The sequence below is a fragment of the Glycine max genome, chromosome 8, assembly GCF_000004515.6.
Source record: "Glycine max cultivar Williams 82 chromosome 8, Glycine_max_v4.0, whole genome shotgun sequence".
In the NCBI taxonomy this organism is placed as follows: domain Eukaryota; kingdom Viridiplantae; phylum Streptophyta; class Magnoliopsida; order Fabales; family Fabaceae; genus Glycine; species Glycine max.
In genome coordinates, this window is record NC_038244.2 from 41,777,703 (window position 1) to 41,796,591 (window position 18,889).

At 30.4% G+C, this 18,889-nt stretch overlaps 3 protein-coding genes across 15 annotated transcripts; all 3 read left to right on the top strand.

Moving 5' to 3' along the window:
* The first annotated feature begins 369 nt into the window (after positions 1-369).
* On the top strand, positions 370-5,108 carry LOC100819904 (fimbrin-5). Of its 13 annotated transcripts, none has more exons than XR_005886229.1 (12): positions 380-975; positions 1,087-1,148; positions 1,324-1,483; positions 1,613-1,768; positions 2,006-2,205; positions 2,339-2,496; positions 2,602-2,731; positions 3,550-3,606; positions 3,696-3,774; positions 4,025-4,111; positions 4,194-4,322; positions 4,781-5,108. XR_005886229.1 is itself a non-coding variant. In XM_041004705.1 (11 exons), the coding sequence occupies exons 4-10, from the start codon at positions 1,641-1,643 to the stop codon at positions 4,089-4,091; spliced, it is 744 nt and encodes a 247-aa protein (XP_040860639.1). In that variant the 5' UTR covers positions 377-975; positions 1,087-1,148; positions 1,324-1,483; positions 1,613-1,640; the 3' UTR covers positions 4,092-4,111; positions 4,194-4,407. The 13 variants fall into 13 exon arrangements, 11 of the variants coding, with proteins under 11 accessions (XP_040860642.1, XP_040860641.1, XP_040860639.1 ...); XR_005886228.1 differs by having other exon boundaries at positions 4,194-4,318; XM_041004705.1 differs by lacking the exon at positions 4,781-5,108 and having other exon boundaries at positions 377-975; positions 2,006-2,130; positions 4,194-4,407.
* Positions 699-1,356, top strand: LOC102664917 (protein BOBBER 2). Its single transcript, XM_014778519.1, has 3 exons — positions 699-975; positions 1,087-1,190; positions 1,324-1,356. Exons 1-3 carry the CDS (start codon positions 699-701, stop codon positions 1,354-1,356), a joined length of 414 nt encoding a protein of 137 aa, XP_014634005.1.
* A 5,286-nt stretch (positions 5,109-10,394) lies between the features above and the next one.
* Positions 10,395-12,149, top strand: LOC102661060 (uncharacterized). The gene has a single exon (XM_006585994.2). It carries the CDS (start codon positions 10,395-10,397, stop codon positions 12,147-12,149), a length of 1,755 nt encoding a protein of 584 aa, XP_006586057.1.
* The last annotated feature ends 6,740 nt before the right edge of the window (positions 12,150-18,889 follow it).

Below are 18,889 nucleotides of genomic sequence, written 5' to 3' on the forward strand. Positions count from 1 at the left end.
TTTGATTTTTTCCTTAGCCTTCCCAGGTACACGACCACATTTCTTGAACCAGAACCCCTTCAATTGATTCAGACAGTTTTTTACCGTCAAAAAATTTAAATTGATTTTGTGCGCAAATACTAACATTTTTTAATCACCATAATTTGTATTATCAAATATTTGATGAACACGTCATTGCTTACTAAAAAAATTTCAAATATCAGATATCTGATTTAAAGGAAAAATTTATTGAGAATTACATGTAAAAGTCGATTAATAGAGTATATATGAAGAATAAAAAATATATTTAAGAGATTTTCATAAATCGATATTAATTACAACATTAACAATTTAAATTGGTATTATTTTACTTCACCATCAAGAAATAGATTTCCCTCTAGATCAGACTACGAAGTCATTTGCCTCAAAACCATCTTTGTTTAGGGGCGGTGGAAATTTGGTAAATATTGTAAACATTTCAAGATTTACCCGAAATGGTGTTTGTTTTACACTATTCGATTGAATTTGGACACTATTGAAAGGTTGTTCCTCTCCTTTCACTCAGTTCACTCCTCTGTCCTCTTCCCGATGTCTTCTCTCATATAGCGACTCTGCAATGGTGATTATCTCCCAATTTCAACGAAGAGGAGCAGAAACCCGCTCACTCTTCACCACCACAACCCCAATCCTCTTCCTCTTCGTTCAGTGGTACTTTTGACATGTCAAACCCTATCACTTTTCTGGTGAGAGTCTTCGAGTTCGTCTCCGAACACAGTGACTTTTTGGAGACAAAGAGCGCCGAAAAGGAGGTAGCATCGTTGGTGTGCGCAGTTGAGAAGAAGAGGGAGTTTCTCAAGGTGGAGAGAGAAAAGGTTGAGAAGAAGAAGAGAGAGGACCTCAAGGCCTCGAAGGAGAGGGGAAAATCCGACAAGAGGTTGAAGGAAGAGAAGAAATCCAAAGCCGAAGACACCAACAAAGACAAAAGCACCTCCAGAGGTAAACCCAAGAAAGCGATTTCCGCCTTTTTTTTTTCAATGTTCATTAGACCCTCGTATCTATTTTGGGGGCTGATATTCTTTTATTTATTTTCTTTTAATACTTGGACAGTTCCAAACAAAGGTAATGGCTTGGATTTGGAGAAATACTCTTGGACTCAATCACTTCAAGAGGTTAATGTTAATGTTCCGGTGCCAAATGGAACCAAATCAAGAGTTTTGCCTCTAAAATTTGAAATTCAATCAAGCTATTATCAAACCATTATCCTAATTTTTTCACACCCATTTATTTACAAGATGGAGAGGCCTATGCTTATCTGCTTAATGTCCTTGCTCCTGAACATTGCAGTCCGGTCACCTTGGATACCAAGGATGGCAATGAAAGGGCAAATCTGGTTCTTGATCACGCAGAGAGAATGGGCTGCAAAAGATACTTGACCCCAAGGGATGTTGCAGAGGGTACTTTAAATTTTGAATCTTGCATTTGTTGCACAATTGTTTCATCATAGGTATGAAATGAATTGCATAGTTAATTTTATGCAGACTATTTGATAATTTAAATAAATATTCATATGCATGTTAATTTTTTAATCTGTTTAAGTGTTGTAGTTATTCAATTAGTGCCCTACACAATGCAGGAGTGGTCTATCTACAGACACTAAAAAGATGTCCTATGCTGAGATGATGACGGATGATGTACAAACATCTAGAGAAGAGAGATGCTTCCAACTGTGGATCAATAGTCTTGGAATTTCTACACATGTAAATAATATGTTTGAGGATGTCAGAAATGGGTATGTGTTCCTTTTCTTAAACTGCATATATTATTTTTGCGAAAATCTAAAGACTTGTATATCTGTAAAAGTGCAAGTTTTTAATTTTCTGGATCTCAAAACATAATGACCAAATGATCCACCTGGCTCATGTTTATCCACTGATTGGGAAAAATTAAATGAATGTGATATCAAAATTTATTTTATCAATTCACTAAGTTCTTATGTGTTTGATTCCTTTTACTTTATGCCATGTAGATGGATACTTTTAGAAGTGGTAGACAACATATTTCCAAGATCAGTTAACTGGAAACATGCAACAAGACCTCCAATTAGAATGCCATTCAGAAAAGTCGAGAACTGCAATCAGGTCATAAAAATTGGTAAACAACTGAGATTCTCACTAGTCAATCTAGCTGGTAATGACATTGTGCAAGAAAATAAGAAGCTCATTCTTGGTAATGTCTTCATCTCACTATACCTTCCACACAAATGTTATGGATATAATTTGCTTTTTTTTCTAAGACAATTATGACTGCTTTCCCACCTATTTGTTTTGGCTTTCAATTTTATCTAAAATATTTTTTCCAGCTTTATTGTGGCAGCTCATGCGATTCACAATGCTTCAACTGTTGAAAATTTTGAGATCTGATTCCCAAGGAAAGGAGATCACTGATGCTGATATCCTGAAATGGGTGAACAGAAAAGTGAAGAGCACTGGCAGAACTTCTCAAATAGAGAGCTTCAAGGTTTTCTCCAAAAGAAATTCTCTGTTTTATTTGCTGTTAACAATTCCCAAAAACTGATTAGATTCGTAATTAGCCCGTTTATGTTTGTGACTAACAATTTAACAGGCCTGGACAGAGGCATCATCTATTCCAAGAGCACTAGTTTCAATTATTTTAAGATTGCCAAGACTTAAATTTACGATTGTAACCTTGGGAAAAGATGGCTGCATAATGCTTGAGAAATGTGTGGATGATGGTAAAAATACTTTCCCCCCTCTTGTTTTAGCCTTATCAAGTTAAATTCATATGCAAATGGATAAATATTTTTTTTCTTTTTTACATTTAATATCCTTATATAACCTAAGTAGCAATTTAATTTCTGGAAGCTGTTTTGTATCATTAACAATGAGAAAGGAAGATAGCACAGCCATGCCAACTTGCATAGCATCGGTAATAACCTAACATTTATTATTATAACTCTAGAGTAAGCTCTGATTGTGCAATATCTCCTCTGATTTCTTTTGTTTTATTTTTGGTGTGGGAGTGGGATGGATGTTCTACCATATTTATTACAGTAATTCTTTGATATTAATGACGAATCATTAATTTTTTCTTACAGTAATATAGTTAAATCAAAGTTATTTAACTTGACTACGTACTGAGAAATTAATTTTAAAAATGTTAAGTTAATTGTCTGTTTCAGTTGATGATATAGGCATATTGTATGTCCTATAGTTAACTTACACATTAGTTATATATCTCATCAAAATGTTTGCTGTCACCACACATTTAACAAAAAAAACAAATGTAAAGAAAAGGCTGAAAATTGAAAGTTCTTCATTTAACAATAAAAGGCCGAAAAAGGTTAAAATAATATTTGGATAAATACATAGTGCTGCAATAGTAATGCTTCTCTAACATCTAAATCAGTGGCAAATACAGAGAGGTAACTAATAACAAAATGATAAACAAGGCACAGCAAATATTAACCATAGAAAGAGTGAAGCTGATCAGAGTTAAATATGAACATACAATAATTATATGCACTATCTTCTGCATATTTGCCAATTGGAGCTGTCCTTGTAAGCCCAGAAATTTCAGAAGTTATACACAATCAAAGCAACAAACTTGGTATGGCGGTTGATTCATTCATTAATAAATTAGAAGAATCATCACTATATCACCAGGCTTAGTATTTTGACAATGTTTGCTTATTTTAGGTTCATTTTCTCATGGTTATACTTACTCTGGACACCCTGCAGCCTGTGCCGTTGCAATTGAAGCACTCAACATCTATAAGTGTGTTCTTTTGTTTCTTGCTTTTAAAAACTACTATGAATCTTTTGACTGTGGAGCATGATTAATTGATTATACCTCTTCTTTGCTAAATATTTAGCAAGAAAGCTTAGTACTGCTAATTTTCTTATAAAAATTCTTAAGTTTATTTAATTATTATTATTTTTTTGTTTGTCTTGTTGAGTTTGTTTTTGTAGCTGTGTTGGCTATCCATTTTAAGCTAATCCGGTTTTCACAATATTGAAATTTTCAGCTTGAAGCTAATGCTATTTTGGCAGTATCAGTATCACTTGCTGTCTGTAACGCTGGTGCGGCAGTGAAGAAAATTCCTCTGTACAAGGTGAGGTTTTTCAGTAGTAATAGTTCATATTTGTGAATCTTGTGTTCTCATGTTCTACTTTTGTATTATTTTAATTTTTCAGCACATTGCCTGGCTGGAAACAAGACTTTGGTACTACCTATGCTTTCATTCAATGTTATCAATGGAGGCTCACATGCAAGAAATAAGCTAGCAATGCAGATAATGTCTTGTCTTCAATTTTATTAAGTATGTAAGTTATTATAAACTTTATAAATCTTGTCTTCAATTTTTATCAACAAATATTGGTAAAGAGATAAGGGATGAGTTTATTTAAATTTATTTATTTAAAAAAATATATATTTTAATAAAATAAACATTTTTTTTGGTAATGTTTTTATCTAAAAAAAATTTACTTAAAAAAATTATTTTTTACTTATTTTGATAAAACAAATCTTATCTACTTATTAAAAAATATTTTTAATAAAACATTTATTTTAAAATTGTTTTTTTAATTCAAACAAACCAACCCATGATCAAAGAAGAGATTATATGAATTAAAAAGATTGATATGTTGAAAAAATTATTATAAAAAAAGTTGTATGAATTTATTAACTACATGATTCATAAAATTTCTCTTTGGAACCTTTTTTCCTAATCTGATTCTTCATGGTTTTTACATTATACAAGCTTTCCCCTTTGACTTTACAGGTCCTTCTAAGCATTTTTCGAATCACTAGAATAGCATTTGCTAGCTGTGCTTCATCCAACATGTCAATCAAATAATTCCACCTATTATTCAACAAAGTAACTTCATTACAAAACAAAAATTATGAACAGGAGTGAGAGAAAAAAGTGCCTAAGCCTGATGAGTAGTGATTTTAAGTGGCACACATCTGTGCTGCAAATTCTTTGAAATATCACTAAAAATATGAGGGAAATGAAACTGGTTTCATCATTATATTCATAAGCTTGTAATAGTTTATTGAGCTTTTTCTTGGACCTCAAATTAACTCGTGACAATAATATCACAACTGGACCTCCACACGTTTTTGATGCCATCCAAGAATGGATAGAGTGTTGCTAGGTGCACCTAGCATTATTGCTGGTGCACCCAGCAAAGCTATTAAATGGCAAAATTGTCCCTGCTTGTTTTTCTTCTTACGGATCACCTTGATCTGTAAGAAGAAAAACAATTTATTAATTAGTTTGTTATATATAGAAATCTATTTTTTTAGTTGAGATTCTTGTAATTGAAAACGATTATGCAATACATGAATTCAAACAGTACATTAACTTCAACATAGTCGAACGAAATTAAATTTCCATCAAATATTACAACTAACTAACTGATGTTAATTTTGCGACAAGGACAACTCATCTTCCATTTGCGGTAAAGGTTTACTGAAAACAGCTAAAATTTCTATTGGCCCAATCTTTTTCCAGTAGTTAGACTCAATGAGCACCTTCATCACGTCCTCGTTGGTTTTGAGTTTAATTATTTCAAATTTTATAACTTTTTCTGAATACTTATGGTAACTTGGTTTCCGAAAAAACAATCGCGTTACCATTTGTGTTTCATCAACACCATAAGGGGGAATCCCACGAGGCACAACTTGTTTGATCAAATCCTTCAGTTCATCCATGGTATATTCGGTGGGAATGTCAATTTTTGGGATTTTTTCCTGTGAACGAGTAACTTACAAACTCATTTTGGCGTGACATGTTCCACCTCCCATTGTAATATAGCAGGGCATCATGAGTAGGGGTCATAGTAGTTTCAAGTAAGTTTAAAATACCATCTGGGGTTCTAGCAATGCTACATAATAACTTAATCGGACCAACAAACAAAAATTTATGATTACACATTAACATTGTGTTAATATCAGCATAATCTTTCAGTTGCATACATTGAAACCGAAATTGATTACCTGCATACGTGAAAGGCTGTCGGTAGTAAATTTCATCCAAAAATTGCTTGTCGGTTAGCTTAAGGGTATTGTGTATTCTGGTTTTTAACGTTTGAAAATCACACCCGTTAGTTACTCGAATGGGAACTGGAGTGGAAGCTTGGAAGAAAACACCACTGTCGTTGTGAACAATGGCTCCATTTGGAAAAATAAAACCTAATGTGGAGTTCACAACTGTCTCACTGCTTGTCTCTCCCAAGAATGCCATAGTTTTTTGTAAGACTTGGGTTGATACTGAAACTTGTGCTTTCTTACAAGGTTAGGTTGTGCTATATATATAGATGAGTTTTAATATTAGTGCTGCATTTTTTAAATATTGAAAATATGCATGCACATGCTTTCTGTATGTGTTGTCAACTACACGAATGACATGACATGCTTTAGCAATTTTTTCCGGAATCCTCTTACGGATCAACTTGATCCGGAAGAGGATTAACAAGCTTTCGGATCAAGTTGATCAGTAAAAAGCTTACAGATCAACTTGATCCGGAAGCCATCCGTACGTCCGCGACGAACAAACACCATCTGCGTACCTCGTTTGCTGCCACCGACCACCGCAAAGCTTGACGCCGGAAACTTCACCTTCACCGCTACACTCAACCTTGCTACCCCCACGAACCAGAGACAATGTCGCAGGAAAAAGTGAAAAACGAGAAGAAAGCTTTTTGAAAATGGAGGTAAGAAGCTGTTCCGAAAAAGAAATGACATTTTTAAGGAAGAAAGGTGATAGGGGCATTTTTGGCATTTCAAAAGTTTGCTGGGTGCACCAGCAAAAATACTAGGTGCACCTAGCAACACTCCACAGATAACCAGTTGATGGAAAAGAAGACCCAGTTAATGTTTGTGTTATTCAGTTGGGTGAAACTATTGGTAAAATAATAATTCTATTATTATCGGTGGTTTAAGTTGATATTGATATTATTATTATTATTATCGGTGGTTTAAGTTGATATTGTTATTATTATTATTATTATTATTATTATTATTATTATTATTATTTCAGAATATGAAATTGAAATAACATCTGATTAGGAATAGAAATATGAGATTGATTCTCAAAATATTATAATTTTTTTAAAGAAAACATTCTAAGATGATTTACTTAAAATATTGTCTTAGAATTAATTTTAAGACGGTTTTTTTAGAGAATCGTCTTAGAATCTTCAATATATTTTAATTTTAAAAAAAATGCATTCTAAGATGATTCTTAAAAAAATCATCTTAGATTGTAAACATTCTAAGACGGTTTTTTAAATAACTGTTTTAGAATTCTTAATTTTTTTAATTTTTTAAATAAATACATTCTAATACAATTTTCAGTGAAATAAAATATGATTATGTTAAGATGTTTATTTGCTTAAAAATCATCTTAGAATAATAAATTTTTTAAAATGTTTTTTTAAGAACTGTCAGAAAGTTTTAATTGTTTACGATGTTGTCTTCAAATACAATTCAAAATCAAAATGTTCAAAATAATCTTTGTCAAAAGTACGCAATTGGCATTCAACCCTTTTTGCTTTGATTTGTCTCTCTCCACCCGATCCAATTACAAACACGCCCCCTCCCATTGTGTAAGAAAGGATGGGCTATTGTGACAATTTCTCAATGAAAAAAGGATGATGTCAAACATGTTATTGGGTATTTGGGTTGTGTTTGCTTGTCATAGCATGTGTTGGAATAATTCCATTTGTGAAACAAAGGATAGAATACAGTGGCAGTTTTTTCCTGGGAAGAAAGAATGACGTGAAACATGTTTTTGGTATTCTTTGCATGTCTTTGTCTATTGGAATAATTTCTTTCCAAAGCAAAACAAAAAGAAAGATACCTTTCTTTCATCATTTTCCCAAGCAAAGACTGTTCTTTATTATTGCCTTCCTTCATGATTTCTGCCGTTTCAATTTAGTAAATTCTTTATTTTCTACAAAAATCTTCTATTTTCTATGCTCGAGTTTTAAAAAATTACACAAGCAACATTGTCTTGTTATGGGTTAATTTTATAATTGTATATGTTTTTTTACCATAGACAAATTCAAATTTAATTTTATTTTCTGAGTTTAAGTTTCTGAACAAATTCTATTGAGGGAAAACCAAGTTACATCATAAGTTTAAAAAAAAAACTATTTTCTTTGCAGGAGTTTTAAAAAATTACGTGAATCAGCATTGTCTTGTTATGTATGATAGTATGAATTTTATAATTTTTTTTACTATAGACAAACTCATAAGTTTATTTTCTGAGTTAAGTTTCTAAACAATTTCTTTTCGGTGAATACCAAGAAGCATTAAGTTCCATTTTTTTTTTATCTTTTTTTATTAGCTGAACAAATTTTTAGGTTATTCAATTAATAAGTTTTTTTTAGTAATTTCTATCATTATTTATAACGTTACTTAAAGTATTTTTTAAAAATATTAATTTCTAGTTTTTAACTTTTTATATTTTTTTCTTTTTTATCTTTAATATATTTATCAAATTTTTTTTTATCTTACTAAAATAAATCTTAATTTTATTATTTTTTGTTATTTTATATTTTTAGCTATTCCAATAGCTAATTTTATCAAACATGTAATTTAATAAACTAGATTTTTAACTTTGTTATTAGTTTCTAGTTTGCAGCTAGTTGGAAATTAAAAAAAAAATTAAATTATTAAATTATAAGTGATCGATAAAATTAGTTATTAAAATAATTGAAAAGTATAAAATGATAGAAAAATAATAAAATAATAATTTATTTAAAAAATGTAACAACTAAAATAAATAAATATATCAAGGATAAAAATGAAAGAAAATATAAAAGTGAGAAGTTGGTATTTTAAAAAATATTATTTCAAGTGATGTTTCAAAAAATACTAAAAAACAACTGAGAAAAATTTGTTCACTAAATAATCAAATGAGTTTTTCAATTAAAATCGAATTGAAATATCTTCTCAAAGATAATCTAAATTGATGCCATAATCTTTGAAAAGAAAAAAAAACTTGGTGCAATAATTTATATTTTTTAATATATATATATTGCGGTCATTTCTTCAGTTTTACATCAAGTCATAAAATCTCCCGCAATTGTGTCCATCAGCTTTGCTGCAAAACTATACTATTTCTTTCATCATTTTCTCATAATTAAATCCCAAAACCTCTCACCTCTGTACCTCAATCTTATAAAAATACATTGTTTCTTTCATAAACTATTACTAATAAAGTGTGCAATAATGACACAAACGTGGTATACTATGGCTATCTATTAATACACATTTTACAATATACTTAAGCAATGCTGGAGGGAATCACCCTCATACATGTAAGGGGATTGGGATAATTGGGACATGAAACCCGTATTGAATCTAAGGAATTGGCGCCGAAAGTAGTGTAAATGTAAAGGGAATGCTGCTAGACTATTCACTTAATTTAATGAGTCGATATTAATTACAAAATTAACAATTGAAAATTGTATTCTTCTACTTCACTGTGAATGAAAGGGTGGACTACTGGGACAATTTCTCGATGAAAAAATAATGATGTCAAAATTGTTATTGGGTATTTGGGTTCTCTTTGCTTGTCATATTCTTAGTATGTTGGAATAATTCCATTTGTGAAACAAAGGATACACTAAAGTGGCAGTTTTTTATGGGAAGAAAGAATGACGTGCAACATGTTTTTGGTATTCTTTGTATGTCATTGTCTATTGGAATAATTTTCTGCCAAAGCAAAACAAAAAGAAAGATACCTTTCTTTCATCATTCTCCCACGCAAAGACTGTTTTTTATTATTGTCTTCCTTCATGATTTCTGCCGTTTCAATTTAGTAAATTCTTTATTTTCTACAAAAATCTTATATTTTCTATGCCCGAGTTTTAAAAAATTACACGAATTAGCATTTTCTTGTTTTGTTAATTTTATAATTTTATATGTTTTTTACCATAGACAAATTCATATTTAATTTTATTTTCTGAGTTTAAGTTTCTAAACAAATTATATTGAGTGAAAACCAAGTTATATCAAATCCCAAGTCAAGAAAAGGATGACGTTAAACTTTTGTCATTTGATCCCATGAGTGTAACTTGATGTCATAATTTATAATTTTCAAAAACTATATATATTGAGGTCCTTTCTTCAGTTTTGCATCAAGCCACAAAATCACTCACCATTGTGTCCCTCAATCTTATTGTAAAAATATATTGTTTTCCATAAAATCACACAAAATCATCCTCCACTCCATCATTGAATTTTTCCCTCTTGTTGATAAAACACAGTGTTTTTTCACAGCAATCCATCTCAAAGCCTAGCTTGTTGCAAAAACATATTGTTTGCTTCATAAAATCAGAAAATCTGCCAGCATAAAGTCTGTCCCTGAAGCAAAAAAGAAAATGTCTATTCGAACAAATCGCTTTAAAGCAGTGGATAGAGTGTTGAAGGATCTGGAGAGAGTAGAAAAAGAAGGGAAATTGAATGATTTGAAGTCTGAGTTGAACAAGATAAAGGAGGTGTTTTTGAAGGTGAAGGAGAATGAAGAAGAACTCCTTGACACGTTAGCGGTTGTGGATGGCTATATTCGCAACAAAAACATAGCTAAGTTGAGGGAAGAGGAGGGACACTTTTGCCAGAAAATATGGAATTCAACTCTAAAGTTGCTGCCAGCTGCTGCCTCATCTGGACAATCATCTCATCATGCTCAAGCTGCTGCCTCATCTCATCATCATGTCACACCACTCCCTTCTTCCACCACTCCACAACTTCATCAGGAGGAGGACTTGCAAATTATTAAGGACTATTATAACAACCTTGATGATTTTGACAAACGTATCTTCTCATCTCTCTTGCAGTTTCCTGAAAATGCTGTTTTCAAGAGAAGGGAAATCGCTCTCTGGTTCTCTCAGTATGGTGATTATCGTTGGAATTCAGTTTGGGTTGATTCTATTTTGAAAAGTAAAGTAATTGTACCCCATGGTAATGGCAAGTCTCCCATTGCGAGTAAATTTAAAATTAATCCGTTGCTCCGTCACAAGTCACTAAGTCCATTGTTTCAAAATCAGGAAGTGCCGTTTTGTGATTATTATTCACAAATAAAGACCTCATCTTCATCTCGTGGCAGTGATATTGGGTATGGACGTTTAATACTTGACCAACGTAATATTGGGTATGGACGTTTAGTACTTGACCAACGTAAAATTAAAATAAGTGATGGTTTTGGTTTTAAATCGTTCCGTGCTGTTTATAATTTTGGTGCAAGTTATCTTAATTTTGGACCCGGATGGATGGCCAAAATGAAGGATTTGTGGGTGCTTCAACTGGGTCGTTTCATGCAAGATTCACCAAAACATCATATTGAAGTGGACAGTGAAGAATTCCTCAAGGAGTTGAGTGGTCACGAGGATTTGCTCTGTCTTAGCCTTCGAGGGATATCAAGAATATTCGAGCTTCCACCTTCCATCGTAAAAATTGAGAGCCTAGGAATTCTAGATCTCAAGGCCTGTCACAATCTAGAAACGCTACCTAGTGATATTTCATCATTGCAAAGTCTCTGGTATTTGAATTTGTCTGAGTGCTACTTGTTGGACAGAATGCCAAAGGGGATTCAGAACCTGACTAGGCTTAAGGTACTGAAGGGATTTGTATTAGGTAGTTCTAGCAAGACTCCCTGCAGAATATCTGATATTGCTGCAAATTTGAAAAGACTAGTGCGACTCAGCATACGTATAGGAAGTGGGGCTGTGATCCAAGAAGGCGAGTTTGAAAGCTTGAAAAAGTTGTCAGAACTTGAGCATCTAAAAATATCATGGGGTGTATTTGACACAAGGTACATTGATATTCAGATAAGTGTGCCTTCAAGTTTGAAAAAGTTGCATCTTGAAGGCTTTCCTGGCCAAAATATTCCAGAATGGTTGAAGCCTAGCAAACTACCTCAAGAATTGGAATTGAGAGAGCTACATATAACAGGAGGAAAACTCAAAAGTTTGGATCATGGGGAAAATAATGATTGGGTTGTGGAGATGGTGTATCTCAAGTACCTAAAGGATTTGGATGTTGACTTGGAACATTTGCAAAAGTTGTTTCCTTCTCTAAGGTACGTAGAAATAAAACAAATCTTAAACCAGCCATACCTTGAATGGAGCATTAATTGAACAGAGGTTACAATAAGTCTAGCATTAAATGCTCCATATATTTTTTTTTTGTTTTTTTTAATATATTTTTAGTGTATGTTGACGTTTTTTCTATTTTTGGTTCTGGTAATTTTTTATTTTTTTTTATAATTTTAGTCTCTTTCAGGTGATGTTTTTTTTTTAATTTGGATTAATGTAAGTTTTTTTTATTTTTAGTTCTTGTCAATTTATATTTTTTTAATTTTAATCTTTTTAAGATTCAAAATTTTCATTTATAATTCCATAAATTCACACTTAAAAATACAAACTTATATAGAGTAAAATTAAAAAAAAACTTACAAAAATAAAAAATATATTTAAACCTCCTTTATATTATGTAAAAATAAAATTGTCTTGATACACTTGTTATCTAAATAGTAATGTTGTTTACAAAATTGTATTGATGATCTCGATTAGTTGTTATGAATTATGTTATTTTCTATGGTCTCTCACTTATCCTCAACTTGTATCATTAACCTTTTTCTCAAAAAATAAAAATAAAACCTATATCATTAACCTTAATAAGTGAACCAAATAATACCACCATCAAATTATTGTGCAATCCACGAAACAAATGTTCAGTTTCTATAAACTCGTAAGGATTGAATTTGTATTGTTCCTGTATTTTAAATAAAATTTTAACGGAGTCAATAATAACACAATTTCATCACCTTTATAGACATGCATCAGTTTTTGTTTTTTTTTATCAAATTGGTGTGATTTACCTTCCAAATTATCTAAACCAAATATAAATCCCCTAACTAAATTATTTTAGATACTATTTAAGTGGAGATTTCTAGTCATCGACTATCAAAGAACTTCTAGAGTTGAACCCAAGTTGAGATTTCTACCAGGAAAAATCAAATCATATGAATCAATTTCTTTTAGTAACACAACAGAAAAACATTTATTTTACGGATAAAAATTGGGCAAACATTTTAATGAAGCTTAAATTAATTAATGCAAAATAGAAAAAAAGAAGACAAAACATTATTTTGATTTTGTTCTTTTGACAAGTATTATTATTCTTCTACTACACAAGATGATATAACTCCAAATTCAACACCACACAGTATTGCACAAAGGAAAACAATTGTATTTCACTAAAGTCCCTTAGAATTTACCGATGTCTATTCCTTTCTAAGACGTTCATAGATGATACTGGTGTCTATCACTTTCTCTTTTGCCATGTTCACAATATAATCAAGATATGGAAGGTGGCTAATATCAGCAAGATTGAAGAATTTTCCTCAGCCATTATTGTCCATTGTACAACAACTTATCCTAGCTTTTCTTTTGCACTCTTGAATCACTTTAAGATCCAGGATGATACCAGATGTTGCAGCAAACAAACTGTGAATGCCTAATTTCTAGGTTGGTGGATCAATGTTCTGTCCTTTAACATCTAGTCTAGCCAATGTTTCACAAAAGCCCTCTCTTTTTCTTTTTTTTTTACTGTTTTCCCAAGTAATTCAACCCCTTGAAACTATTTTTCTGCATAATATCTTATTGGAACAGTTGTTTAAAACTTAAAATAAGTCATTTTAAAATAAGCACTTATTGAATAAGCAGAGAGGGAACAGAAAACAGTTTTTTTTAACAGAAACAATTTAAACAAACACATCAGAAAAATATAAAACTCCTTATTTTATTAAAACAAGCTTTAAAAAAAAGATAAGCTTTAAACACATCAGGATTTGGATGTTGACTTGGAACATTTGCGAAAGTTGTTTCCTTCTCTAAGGTACGTAGAAATAAAACAAATCTTAAACCAGCCATACCTTGAATGGAGCATTAATTGAACAGAGGTTACAATAAGTCTAGCATTAAATGCTCCATATATAATTTTTTTTAAATTTTTTTTAAAATATATTTTTAGTGTATGTTGACGTTTTTTCTATTTTTGGTTTGGGTAATTATTTATTTATTTTTTAATTTTAGTCTGTTTAAGGTGATGTTTTTTTTAATTTTGATTAATGTAAGTTTTTTTTTATTTATTTTTAGATATTGTAAATTTAATATTTTTTAATTTATTATTATTATTATTATTATTATTATTATTATTATTATTATTATTATTATTATTATTATTATTATTATTACATCTTTCAAAAAAGAAGAAGAAAAAAAAACCATTAATTTAATAATTAATGATGAAAACGGTAATACATTTTTAATTGTAATCAATAACTACAAATATTATTAATTTTAAAAATGATTTCATTACTAAAAACTTTAAATAATAATAAATTTTTATAAAGAACCCAGTGAAAAAAAGAAACAAATAATATATTATACTATTTTAATATATAATAATAATAATGCATACTATTTTATTATATATAATAATAATAATGTCTTAGACGATTTTAATATATATTATTTTACAATATAAAACCTTATTTTTAAAAAATAAAATTAAACGCAATCAAATATTATTTAATTTACTGTTAATGTGAAAATTAATATTTTAAATAGTATAAAAATTATATAATTAGTGTTAATTCATTTATATGACTATAAATGAACTTAATTAAAAATTATATTTCACAAATAAGTTAATGTGGAGTTTTAATTTATTTAATTATTTATTTTACATAAAATTCAATCTTAAAATGATTTACTATTAATCTTGTTTGATATGATTTAATAGTATTTTAATACATATAACCATTAAATCTTATTGATATTCATTGTGTAACTTCAATATGGTATTACAATAATCTAAAATATAATTATTTTTTATCATTGAACAAAAAGTTATTTTCCCAAACACAAAGAAGCAAGTGATATTTTTCATCAAAATATTGCGCAACCTAGGAAACAATTTATGCTCAGTTTCAATAAACTCGTGGAGGTTTTTTTTTTTTTGGCAAAAAAAAATGTTGCATTAATCCAAATTAGCATTAGGAAGGATCCCAACTAATTGTAACAAAGTATATAACAATTAACAAAATTCTCGATCCAAGATAAGTCACACTTGAAGTTCATTGTGCCTCCACAAAAGTGTATTTTGTGAACATCAAACTCAGATCCTCTCCTATAAACTCAGTGTGTTATCATCTAAGCTACACTCATTGTATATAAAGATGAAACAATATTATTATTATTATTATTATTATTATTATTATTATTATGTTCTTTTGAAGAGCCTTATTATTCTTTGACTACACAAGATAAATCTCACTCCAAATTCAACATCGTACATATATAGGAAAACAAGATAATATTTTGCACAAATGAAAACAATTGTATTTCCCTAGAGTCCCCTAGAATTTGACGATGTATATTCCATTTTACATTGTTTGACTCAACTTTGCAAGCACTTGTGTTGCAAGGAACAGATTTGTCTTCAAGGGACCTAATCCCATTTCCTTATCCATCTATCTTTTGAATGCTTCAGAAAATTTGGAATGCTTGAAAATTGGTTTCTAGAAATGAGATGTATGCTTGAGGCACTCCAAGATAGATTCTAAATAACATTTCGTGTTTGGAATCATCTTAAATTAACGTTATTGTAATCTAGATCACTTTAGTTCAGAATGGTTGAAAGAGATATTGCTTTTGGGAAAATATATATAACCAAATTTAGGATAGCAGACAAGTACAGACATGCTATTCCAAGTCTTCTGACATAAAGGAAGTTATCATTTGACTCCAAAAACAAACTACAGTCTCATACTCAGGTACCAAATGTGCAATAAAGATAAGGTGGGTGCCAAGAACAAGGGAGATCATAGCAAAAATATTAACATATCAAGGCATCAGTACAGAACTAAGATCCATAATAACTATAACATATATCTTCATACAAAAATACTTCTAAAACTTCAGTTCTGATAATCACAAATCTCACCTATTTTGAACTTGAAGCATATTGATCTTAGATGTCCTCGCAAAAAAAAGAATGAATTATTTATAAAAGAACAACCTTTGTTTATGAAAACAATGGGGAAGAGTAAAGGTTACACTTGCTTTCCAGTAGCTAATCCAATATTTCACTACAAACAATATCAATATCATAAAACTCATTACCCATGAAGATAAAAAATTTAAAATCATTTGGATGTATCCATGATTCCACATAAAAGTATGCACTTATAGAAATTTGATGGGTAAGCAAAAAAGTGAAAACTGAGGGAAAGTGAACTACAGGTCTAATTAGTACCCCCTGTTAATATCGTCGTCTTCCATGGTTAATCCACCAAAGTTGCTTATATCAGTATCCAGCTGAAAAATAATAAGCAACCCTTACTGAGTGTGTTTCAATCCAGTTTCTATCAGACTCCAAACCCCATAAATATTTATGAAATTTGAACAGGTTAAGTTAGTGATCAAACCAAGATTAATAGGTTAAGATGTACTACAAGAATAATCACCACACTCCAAAGCCCCTGATGATGCACAAGGCTTTCACTACTATATGGTAGAGTCAATTGTACAGTCTCAACCTTACCCGAAGTGCAGAAATTGTTTGAGACTAGAACCTGTCACTACAAAAGGTCACCAAATGACAACCTGGAAGTCAATCTTAGGAATGAAATAAACCACAATTGGAGTAGAGACAATTCCTGAAGAAACCTTCATAGACTATAATATAAAACACTAGGCACTCTTTTTGGTGCCAGGAACAGGAAGAGTAATAAATCAACCATGATGCCACAATTTAAAATCATCAATAACCAGATTTAGCTAAATGACCACTGAATCAGTATGCCATAAATATGACTCAAACTACAAACTCCCTCTATGGCTCTGCCCCAAAACATACACAACTCAAAATCAAGGCCAATCATAGACCGTAGAACACTAAATAGTAGTACTATTTAGTGCTAGGAAAAGAAATAAATCAAGCATGATACCACAATTCAAAATCACGAGTAAGAGGATTTAGCTGAACGACCCCTGAATCAGTATGCTATAAATTCCAAACTACTGAAGCCTACAACTGAAATCTTCAAGCACAAAATGCAAAATCGAGGTCGATCATAGCAATGTGATGAACAACAACTGAACAATTGAAGAGCCAGCAGAAACCTTTACAATCTACAGCACCACACCCAGGTGATCAACGCGCCCTCTATACACCTCCATAAGCCCCGACACACGATCCTGAAACTGCCCCCACAAACCTCTCGAAAAACAACTTCTCGGTGTTGATGAGGTAGAAGAGGGTGAAGTTTGGGGCTTTGGTTTGGGATTGGGATTTGGAAGAGAAGGGGTTGATGAAAATGCAGGGTTTGTGTTGTTGTTGAAGTAAAGAAGAGAAATGGGTTAGTATTGAAATGAGAGAAATGGTGTTTGTTGAGCTCCATAATACATTACCAGGAGGAGTTCCATTTTTGGGTTGCATGACACAACAATTAGTTGTTCGATCAAGGTCTCTAGAGACCTTATGGAAAACGTTTGATAGAGACTGATATTCAACACTTAAAAAGAGAGTAAAAAAATATATAAATATAATAAGATTTATAATATAATGAGAGAAAAATACAGAAAAATAAGAGGTGTTATTTAAAATAAAGGGTGGTTTGTTCACAACTTATAGACATAAAATATGTTTTGGCTAATGAATTAAGATTGATGGAAAACATCAAAGATTGTTGATATAAGTGATTCGATATTTGAGTCTTTTAATTAAAATTTAATATTTGATTCCGATTTAAATATAAAATTTACAACTGGATATCATTTTATCCTAAAATGATAGGTTCTAGTGGATGAAGAAAAAAGATCACATCTCTCTACATACCAAAAAAATTATTAAAGATTACAAAATTAAGAAAGAGAATATTAAATCTGATATGAAATACATAACATTTTATCATTTTTAATAAATTTTAATTTATAAGAAAAAATGTTTAAAAGAATGTGAAAGTGTATTTTTAACATTTCTTATTGTGTATGTACATTAATAATTAAAAAATAAATAACTAGATTTGTAATAATTTTTTAATACTGAAAAATATGATTAAAATGTTCTTATAATATATTAACGAAGCAAAATGCATAGACAGTCAATTAAAGTAACTTTATTTAGTTTTCTAATTAAATAAAAATATCATTATTTGGATTTTTTTTCTCTTTCTCCTTATTCCAAATTGCAAAAGATAGAAAGAGAATTGAAGTGAGTTTTCAAAGTGGAAAAGAAGTTAGTTTGGAAATGAGAATTTTGTGTTTATGCATAATTTTTTTTGTTACCTTCAACCTTTACATACAATTTGTGAATATTTACGTCCATGTTTGAATTTCATTTGTAGACCTTAAAAATAATTTTATTCAAAGTAATGATTTACTTCATTATTTTGTACATTGGAATTTGCAAAAGCATTTTTTTATGTTTAATTTAAATATGGCTTATATTATATTGATAACTCATAAGTTATAAGAGAGTTCAAAACTTTTGTTAATACGAGAGATACTCGACTCAATCTGTTAAGTAAGGTTTCATATTCGACTCTTCTGAAAAAAAATGATTGAGTGAAGAAAACTTATTAAAGTAACCAATCAAATTTTCTAACGAAAATTAATTACTAATAAATTTTATGGATAGTCTGCATCAATTCTATGAGTACCAAAAAAAAAGTTTCTTTTTTTCTTAAAGCAATAATTTCCTTCTTCACTATTTATACATTGAAATTCAAAAGTATATATTAGAATTTGAAAAAAATCCTTTCCCATTTTTTATCCGAACATAACTAAAGTCGAGAGAGTCCTTAAGG

Coding starts and splice junctions, on each gene's coding strand:
- LOC102661060 (XM_006585994.2), top strand. CDS start 10,395: ATGTCTATTCGAACAAATCGCTTTAAAGCAGTGGATAGAGTGTTGAAG.
- LOC102664917 (XM_014778519.1), top strand. CDS start 699: ATGTCAAACCCTATCACTTTTCTGGTGAGAGTCTTCGAGTTCGTCTCC. Junction 976..1,086: donor AGACAAAAGCACCTCCAGAG/GTAAACCCAAGA, acceptor ATACTTGGACAG/TTCCAAACAAAGGTAATGGC. Junction 1,191..1,323: donor CAAATGGAACCAAATCAAGA/GTTTTGCCTCTA, acceptor TGAACATTGCAG/TCCGGTCACCTTGGATACCA.
- LOC100819904 (XM_041004703.1), top strand. CDS start 1,641: ATGTCCTATGCTGAGATGATGACGGATGATGTACAAACATCTAGAGAA. Junction 1,769..2,005: donor TTTGAGGATGTCAGAAATGG/GTATGTGTTCCT, acceptor TATGCCATGTAG/ATGGATACTTTTAGAAGTGG. Junction 2,732..3,549: donor TGAGAAATGTGTGGATGATG/GTAAAAATACTT, acceptor TGCCAATTGGAG/CTGTCCTTGTAAGCCCAGAA.